The sequence below is a fragment of the Pavona decussata genome, unplaced genomic scaffold (assembly GCF_977016875.1).
Source record: "Pavona decussata unplaced genomic scaffold, jaPavDecu1.1 SCAFFOLD_156, whole genome shotgun sequence".
In the NCBI taxonomy this organism is placed as follows: Eukaryota; Metazoa; Cnidaria; class Anthozoa; order Scleractinia; family Agariciidae; genus Pavona; species Pavona decussata.
In genome coordinates, this window is record NW_028145568.1 from 6,920,606 (window position 1) to 6,930,000 (window position 9,395).

The 9,395-nt window shown below is 36.7% G+C and overlaps 1 protein-coding gene across 1 annotated transcript in view; it reads left to right on the forward strand.

The window, feature by feature from the left end:
* Nucleotides 1–3,488: 3,488 nt before the first annotated feature.
* The window catches only part of LOC146465595 (acyltransferase PGAP2-like), a 6,453-nt gene continuing 546 nt past the window's right edge, over nucleotides 3,489–9,395 (forward strand). The window contains exons 1-5 of the mRNA XM_085128660.1: nucleotides 3,489–4,069; nucleotides 4,755–5,028; nucleotides 6,650–6,756; nucleotides 7,272–7,380; nucleotides 7,765–9,395. The exon at nucleotides 7,765–9,395 is cut by the window's right edge and continues 546 nt beyond it. Coding sequence (XP_084984786.1) covers nucleotides 3,905–4,069; nucleotides 4,755–5,028; nucleotides 6,650–6,756; nucleotides 7,272–7,380; nucleotides 7,765–7,904 — 795 coding nt within the window. The 5' untranslated portion in view covers nucleotides 3,489–3,904 and the 3' untranslated portion in view covers nucleotides 7,905–9,395. The remainder of the gene's footprint in view (nucleotides 4,070–4,754; nucleotides 5,029–6,649; nucleotides 6,757–7,271; nucleotides 7,381–7,764) is intronic.

Consider the following 9,395-nt stretch of genomic DNA (forward strand, 5'->3'; position numbering starts at 1 on the left):
GTGAGCGAATCCCCCATAAATGCCCCTCTTCCTATGAAAGATTTTTTCAATCTATTTTTGTTTGCGTTGCTATTTTAATGTCGACATCTTAATGGTCAGTTGGAGTGACGTCATTTAATTTTAAACTCAAAATAGCATGGCGCGAACTAAAAAAAGATTGAAAATAATTATCATGGGGCACAGGGATTCGCTCTCTTACCTCATAGTCTCTTGCTACAAGATAAGCTGTTGCATACGTAGAAAGGAAGAAATGAAACTGCCACTGAAGTCTATCCTAATAATGATGTCCATCTGAATGACAGGGGACCAGAAAACATGAGTGTCAACATCAATAGATACCTCAGTCCAGTGAACGGGTTCTTTTTAGGACGAATGCCATGGGCCCAGACCTAGAAACATACTCTGAAAAACATCTAAGTGTGAACACTTTAATGTTTAGAGTGACTAGCAAAAGTCAAAGAGATGCCGGCTGGTTAACCAAACATCTTAAAGGTGCTGCAATTTGTCTTACAGCAAAAAGTTGCGTTAAAGGCAGCGGAAAAAGCAGATTAACCTTTTACAACATTGGGAGATACATTGCATCGTGTACTGAACATGGTTTCACTTTTTCCGTAACCGCTTACAACGGGCCTGTCGTCAGCAATGTATTGCAAGTGTTGCGCGAAAAGTCGCCTTATACACAGCACCTTTAGAAAAAGGATCATTTTTTGGCTTTGGCTAACTGTGCATTGATCCCTTGGGTCATCTTCAAAAAAGGCTTCATTTTACCTCACTTACCAGAATCCTTCACTGGGGAAGTTCCCTTTTTGCAAGTTAAGGCTTTTTCCACGAAAGAAAAAAAGAAGATTCAGCAATTTCTGTTATTTGTGGTAAACTATCATCAAAGTGTTCAACATGATGCTTATCTTTTTTCCCTTTTCACACCATCAAGACCTGTTGGTTCGCTGGAAATTGAAATGAAATAAAAGCCTTAATTTTGACCAGTATTAAAGACCACACCTGCTTTAGTGCGCAAAAGAATTTAACAAAACCGAAAAAGCATTATTTCATAAATTGTTTTTAAATTAATTCTCAGTGTGACACACTACCTCTTCACTAGGTATTTCGTTTTCTAAGTAAAGATGAAGAGTAATTTCGTATTAAAAATTAATGGGATATGGGATTAAATTATTATGTGGAATTAAGTTTGGGGCGGTAAAACTTACCTCAAACATTGCAGGTTTGGCCTCTATGGCGGTAGAAAACATTTTTTATGGGCTTCACGGTCTATCGGTTGTGGATAAATATCGCCTAAAATACCTATCCCAGCCCTTAATTCAATAAATAATATATTTGTGAAATCCGCGTTATGAAACATAAAGTGATACGTTTTCTTAATTTCAAATGTTGAAGTTTCCAGTATTAGTTTGTTGTGGCTAAGAGTTTCCAAAGCGTTCTGAAGACTTGACGATCAGGCCGAACAGATGTTGCCAACCTTTGACGAGGTCTCACGTCAGAAAGAAATGTAGTTCTTTTGTATATGTGCTGGATTTTATTAACTTGTTGAAGGAAAACAGAGTTTTTCTATTTACAAGTCGACCAAATTACTCACTTCAAATGCCCCCTTGTTCAGTTGGGTACTGAAACCGTTTTCCCACTCTTTTCCGATGTTTCAGCAAAGTTGTCGGTGGTATCAAACTTTTAAATAAGAAGTACATTTATAAGATTGTTTCAGTTTTCTTGGAAACAAGCCGACTACGTGAAATACTAGGGACGCAAACGACTTCGTACATGCTGAAAGACTGGCCAGAAAGAAATCTCAGCTAGCAGGGTAGATCAGGGTAGCAACAGCTGCATGACGTAAATCAAGATCCATTGTGCTGTCGTTGGTTGAGCCACCAGCATAGCGCCGGATCACCAGCCTCGATCACGTCTTGCACTCTTGAGCTGCCCACATTGCTATGACCGAAAGAGATTAGCATTTCCTTTTTGTCACTGTGCCCCTCCATCGCATAACCGGTACACCCTTCCAGGTCTTTTCCTAGGAGGTTCCCAGGAAAGGAGGCTTTAAGGTAGACGAAAATACACACGGACAATATACATTTATAAGGGGCTGTTTACCTGGAGGTAGGAAGATCCTAGCATTAGGAAGATCCTAGCGCTAGGGCCAAGTACGACCTCTTGCATGTAAACTGAATACAGAAAACATATGGCGCTAGGATGATCCGCCTTCTAGGATCTTCTTAGTGCTAGGATCTTCCTCCCTCCATGTAAACAGCCCCTTAGGCACGCAAGGGTCCATTTCCCTAGCCTTTCCCATACTATGACTCTAAAAAAAAGGCACCCATTTCGAGCTGACAACCTCTGTGTTGCCTGCTTGACTAGAGCACTTCCTACCCCTTCCCCCCCGGGTTTTGATCCATACGTTTTGGTCATATAGTCGTTGTGATATTTTACAACTAACAATACGACAAAAGTAAAAAGAACATTTCTGATTTACAAGGATTTTCCGCTGATTAATTATTTAATGCATAGAGGGAATTTAATACTCATTTTTGCTGGGGTGAAGAATATCGCTCGATCAGGACACCAGGGAAGTCGTGACAAAGGGGTTCGTTATATCGGGGTTCTACTGTATTCGCAGGAGAGACCAGCAAAGATCAGGGAATAAGCAAATGAACTTCAAAATCATGCATGCAGGCTGTATATACACTTTATTCACATTTCCAATATTTACAAATTATATTTCGGTTTGTCCAGTATATTTAGAAAGTTTTACATACAGATTTTTAGTCACATTTTACATTAAATATATTTCTAGGTAAGGAACTGCCTAGCAACTAGATAACCGCAAGGTTTTCGAGCTAGCGGCTAGTTCTTTGTATGTAGTTTCGGAGTATAAACAAATTGCAGGACATGCACGACAAAACAATAACAACAAAACAAATAAATGGCAAGACGACAAACTGAATCAGTCAGCATAGTGTATAGTCGTATAATAGAATAAAGTCAGTACGTTAATTGTTCGATTAACTGTCTCTTCAGTTGTCAATTTGGGATAAATGATTGCCTGAGTCTTGTGATTGATATTACGTACACGGACGGACTCGGCACATCCTCGCTCAAACCCCCCCCCCCCCCCCCGGGGGGGGGTACTTCCTTATAAGAGGCTAATGGGGATGTGCCGCTGGATGGGGTAGCATTTTCACGACTGGATTGACTAGAATGGGGTTGCATTTTCAATCGGAGTTACTAGAATGTGGTCGCACATTTTTGGATTTTTGGGGTAAGAAAATTCTATTAAGTAGGGATTCAAAATGGTCTCGGTTAAAAAGTTCGGAAGTTGTTGTTTATTAAATGTAACAATCACTTCGCATTACATTCCGTTCTTATATTCTAATCACACTGAAACGATTATAAAATATTTTGTAACTGATCTAAATAATCACAAAACACAGAATAGGAGCGGGCATCTAAAAAAAACTAGGGTTGAAAGAGATGCCTCGAATGGCTCTTGCATACCTTAACAAACCTTAAATAGCGTACTAGCCCCTTGGGGCACCTTACAAGCATGCCTTAAATACTTCAGCAGTGTTATGCAACCTAATATACATACTCTTGTGAAACTAACAAAACGTTACAAAATATATTTTCAATTCATTTTGGGATGACCTATTTAAAGGATTGATAAAGTAGATGCATAAATAGAAAGTGACTTAGTTGGGATCGCGAAAATTACGTTTTCCCAAAAGTGACTAAGATCGGGTCTATAACTGGCCACAAAATAGACTACAATGGGACAGGGGCTCTGAGAGGCCAGCGGCACATACCCAGCAAAACTGAACCCTAGTACCCCCCCGGGCTCAAACCTCGGAGGACCTAGAGTCCTCAGGGTCGTTGGTCAGCGGTTGCCGCAGAATCAAAGATGGTCGACAAGATGGTGACACAGAACCATCAAACAGCTTTTATTTCTTTCTCTCTGGACAGCTTTATGTTATTTATTACTCTTTTACCGCTGCTTTCTTTCACATCTTGTGTGGCCATTGCCCTTGCTTGGCATTATGAGGAAACTACACGAACGCATTGCCATGTAAGTAACCCAAACCACAGTTGACAGTACAAATACATGCTTAAAATAGGCATTTATCGCGCAGAAATCATAATGTAAGCTTATCAGTGCATCAGTTTTATGAATTCAGAGTTCTGAAGTTGAGGAAATATAGAAAGAATCCTTAAAAAGCCTTAGTCTCTACAATATTCAAGCATTCCTTAAAAACGGCTGTTACGAACATGTACTACTTCATATTATAATTAAATTAATCTTTCAACATTTCGTCCTTTTTTCCCTCACCATTTTACTTAGAAAGTCTTTTATGCGGCTTTAATTTTATTTTTATACTTTTGCCTCCCTGTTACGACTACTTTTGGCATTAATACATAGTTATTTTTATGCTTCTTAGCTAGATTAGCTATTAATTATTTTCAATGCAAGATGGCATTATACCTTACACGACATTTATTTCTTCTGTATTCCAGTGTGGTATAATTGTGGCTGTTAATTATGATTTATGAACCTCACTTGACTTTGTTCTTCTGATTGTCTTAGTTTGTTTCTTCCTTGATGCCCACCCACTTTTCTTTATTATCTGGGGATATAATTTTTGTCACTTCTGATAGTAGTTGAGAATTAACTTTTCAATCTTTTTTAACTGCCAAACAATGAGCGGTGAAACTTCAGAGATAATACACATGTATATATATTTTTTTTCTTTTAGGTTCCAAACTATTTACCTTCAATAAGTGCTGCGATAGGTGGACATATGCCTGAGAAGTTTATCTGGCGAATGGGAATTGCTTTGCACTGTCTTCCACGAATCATACTGTTCCCTCCTGCAATTCATAAACACTACAGAAGCACCCAATCCGGTCGGAAATACAATTTAACAACTTGGTGGTTTTGGCTGCTTAACCTTGTTACTTGTATTTTACAAGTGGTGGAGAATGGAGCTCTTTTAACATTAACCTTTATTTCTTCTACTGACAACTTTGGTAAGTCATATTTTATTGTACAATATGTAATACAAATTGTAACGATATTGTTATTGCGTGACACTGTCACGACCTCGTTTTCAATGAAGGTTAGCTTGTTGAACTGCCATTTTGAATGAGAGGTTATCTATCTCTCATCATCTGTTAGTACACTAAAGATTCCTATACTTCCAGCTTGTTACATGGTGGCATTTTTAACTTTACAGCTAATTGGAGACACTAAATACAACTAATGTTACAAAATATTAACAAATGAATAATTTTAAAAAAAATCATACAAACAGTAACTTTTAATTAAGGAACAAAAAATTGCTAATTTTATAAATAAATTATACAGTGGCCCTGATACTTTATTTACTGTTACTCAAATAAATGATGCCTTCTTTTCTATTTTAATTCTTTATCCTTCAATATTATCTATTATTAAAAACTGAATCATTGTATAATGCAATTCGAGGGATTTGATTGGCTTAGCGGCCATGGTATATGAGCAATTATACCATGGCCGAGAAATAGCGACCATTAAATTGTCTGCTGGTTATTCTTGCACAGCGAAATCAGTAAGATCTAGCAATATTTCTTGATTGTTTTTAATAAAACAATTATTCCACTTGCGCTTGTTGGATATGAGATGATTATAGCCAACTCGGCGCTATGCGCCTCGTTGGCTATCTATCATCTCATATCCAACGCGCGCTCGTGGAATAATTGTTAATTAGTTGGTTCACACAGGTACAACTTAAGCTGACACATCTTGGTGTCTCATTTGTTCTTCCTGAGGTCAATACACACATCTGATTTTTTTTCATTGTAAACTGTTCTTTTTTTATGTCAGCCTAGTATTTTATGTTTATGATGTAGCTATTGGAAAAAGACTAACACCAACCGAATACATTCCTTATCACAAAATAATGTGCCTCCCTTCAATACCTGACCCATCTAATGTACATTTATTTAAGGAAAATTAGGATCATAATGGTAACTTTGGTTTTGTATATATGTACCCCATTCTACATATTTCTGTCAAAGTACAAGCATTACAGTGCTGCTCTCACTGTATGAGGTCCTACAGTATAATTGACCATTTGAATAGGCCACTACTCAGTTTCCACTTGTTTTCTGCCATTTATAACAATTCTCTTGGGAATCAATAACCAAGAATCAGGTCTCTTACTTGTCAGAAAACTAAAACATACTTGCTCACTTCAGTATTCAAAAACAATCACCCTGTCAGAACCCATACTTTAACTTTAGTTCCCTCACAGAATCTTTATCAGGTGATGATGTCAGTTTTGTCATGTGACTTACGATGGTGAGAGTCATGTGACAAAATGTCCAGGTACATGATGGTCACTGGAAGTTCATATTTGCTGTCTCTATTTAGGGCGGGGTGGGAGGGGGGGCCACATTGCAAGACTTCAAACTCCATCACTTGATGAAGGCTCCTTGAAGGAATCAAAAGCTTCTGTTTTAACAAAATCCATTTCAGAGGTTGATAGGGAAACTGTTTTTCAGATTTGATAATTATGACAGGATCACAACATGATCGATTCAGCATGATTCTTAATTTTCTATACATTGTGTTGGTTGTTAAATTATATTTCCATGTTTTTTTTTTCAGCTGTACATGAAAACTCCTTCATAGTATTTATGGTGTGTGCCATGTTCTACATGTTTCTTTCGTGCAATTTATTCAAGTTAACCGCAAACCAGCCAATGACAATTGAGGTATGTAATATTATTCTGTGTTAGAGTTATCTTTTGTTCCTAAATAGTTTTTTTTAAGTTTGCCTCCCATCAGTGTTTCCTGTAATGCCCTTGGCCCCAATCAAATGGGTTTAATTTTTGAACTGTTGGTTCATGAATTACCTGTGAGGTAATTGTTAATGTTCTGCAGGTATGCTCTTGCTAATCTAGCAATTGGTTTTTGGTGTCTGAGTTTATCTATCTCAATTGTTGGTTCAAGGTTTGTTTTAACTTTTCACACTGGGGATGGTGACTTCTTGTCTGTTTACCCACCATTAGTGAATTTGTAAATATTTAAGCTGTGGCCATTGCCAGGTTTGTGAGTTTTTTAAACGTACATGGTCATTGTGTACAATAGAATTCCAGCTAACAAAACAGTAATGTCACCCTATTAATTTTGCCGTAGGGGATGAAATGAAGCAAGAGAATGAATGGGACTACACTGTGTAAACTATATTGTTTTCTGGCCTATTAATGTTATTTCTTTTTATTTCCAGGAACATACTTCATTGAAGAAAAAAGTTTCCATTATGCTCTTCAACTACTGCTCATTTGGTCTGGCAGTGTATTTTTTCTTCAGACACAATTGGTACTGTGAACAAGGAAGTATCCTTTATACAGCAACATTGATGCTATAGAATTAACTTCGCAAGTAGTCACTCTAGTCATTCTTTAGTGTTTACTTAAACTAATATGTGCACTTAATAACAGAAAGTAATTTTTAATAAACACCAAAAAATGAGCAAGAAAGTGTGGTAGAGCTTTTGGAACTCATCAAAGTCTGAAACCTCTGTTGACCTTTCTTGTAAATTTGTTGGTGGTTAAGAATATTTTCTGTTAATGGTGTCCAATAAAGGAATCTTCATAATGTTATTAAGACATGCAGTGCACTAATCTGTGTTGAAGGCTTTGAACAAGAATGTTGCTGCTGAGCTTATATACATGGTTCTGAATTCTGTTCTTTTCTTAACCATTATCTTATTGCTGCAGTTTATACTCTGTTTGCTCTGTGTGAATACTGCACAATTTTGTCAAACATAGCCTTCCACTGGCATTGTATGACAGTGCATTTCAAGGGTGCTGTGTTGTCTTTAGCCTACAATGAAAACAACCTGTCCAAGATTTACTAAAATTATCTGAACATTGTCACGGTCATCTTTCCATTGCACAGTCTTTTTGGCATACATAAGATGAAGAACAACCAACTGGCCAGCTGATCTCATCCTCTCAAAGAGCTGTACTAGTATTGGTCTTCTCTACCATCCCAGACATATGGCCGGAAGGCTGAGTGTTAGGCCAGACTGGAGTTCTAACAAACTGAAGGTGTATTTAAATGGATACCAGTGAGAGGTTCAATCAACATGGGTTTCATTGTATATCACATGGAAAGGGTTTGCTATCGTGATATTGTGGCTTAAGGTGGTTAGGCCAGACTGAAGTTCTTAACACTAGACCTAAATGCTTCACAATCTGATGGTGTACATGTATAAATAGAGAGAGTATGCTGTCAAGATAACCAACAACTAGAAGATAAGCTGTTAACACAAGAAGAAAATGAAGAAATGAAACTGCTACTGAAATCTATCCTTATAGTGATGTCCATAATAACAGGGGACCAGAAAGAACTATATATTTTTTTCCACACTTTTTATGTTTTATTGTTCATTTCCTCCATCATTAAATTGTAAATTTTATATGTAATTTAATGTTAATTAAAAAGAGTATCATTATTATTGTTATTATCATTATTATTATTATTATTACAGTAAATTACTTTAATACTTATATTGTGCAAATAAACATATAAATATGATCCAATGTGCATAACAAAAAAGTACATACTTGTATCAAGTTATCAAAGAACTATCAAGAGTTAAAACTATATAATTAAAAATTCACAAAACAATTTTTCTATATGAAAAAGTATCTATATTGATGAGTGCATGTTTGTAGTAAGTGGGTTATTTGTTATGGGTTCAGTCCAAGGAAACAGTCCAAGGTGTCCATATTAAGTGGATGTCGTGTAATCAAGTTCAACATGCAAATCAAGTAAGTGTGCCCACTGTACACTGTGCAGTATAAAAACGTCAAAGAGATGTGAGGTGATTAACCAATAGACCCTTTGCATAAATGGCACCCAAATTTAAATAACAATACTTGATACATCCCAAGCCTCGTGTTTATGTTTCCAGGCAAAGGATTTTTCACATGAATATGAGGCTTAGGATGTATAAAGTATTGTTATTCAAATTTGGGCGCCATTTATGCAAAGGGTCTATTAACTTTTGTCTCTGCAAAACATTGCACCGGTAGATTTTATGTTACAATTCAAGATATATTGCAAAGTGTATAGTTCATGTTTTGACTTTTCTCACAACTTGGAACGCAATGCTCTCATCAGCATTGTATTAAAGATTGTGGAAAAAATTGCCTCATGTAACTGCACTGGAGTTGCAATGAAAAGTAAGCATGAATTTTTAACCATAATTTAAGATCACACCAACTTAAGCGTGCAAAACATTTAAAGTGAACCATCAGATAAAAACATCAGTATTTTCTTCCACTGTGGTATGTGGATGTTTCAGTGTGGAACACCATTTCTTTGCTAGAGATTTTGTTTT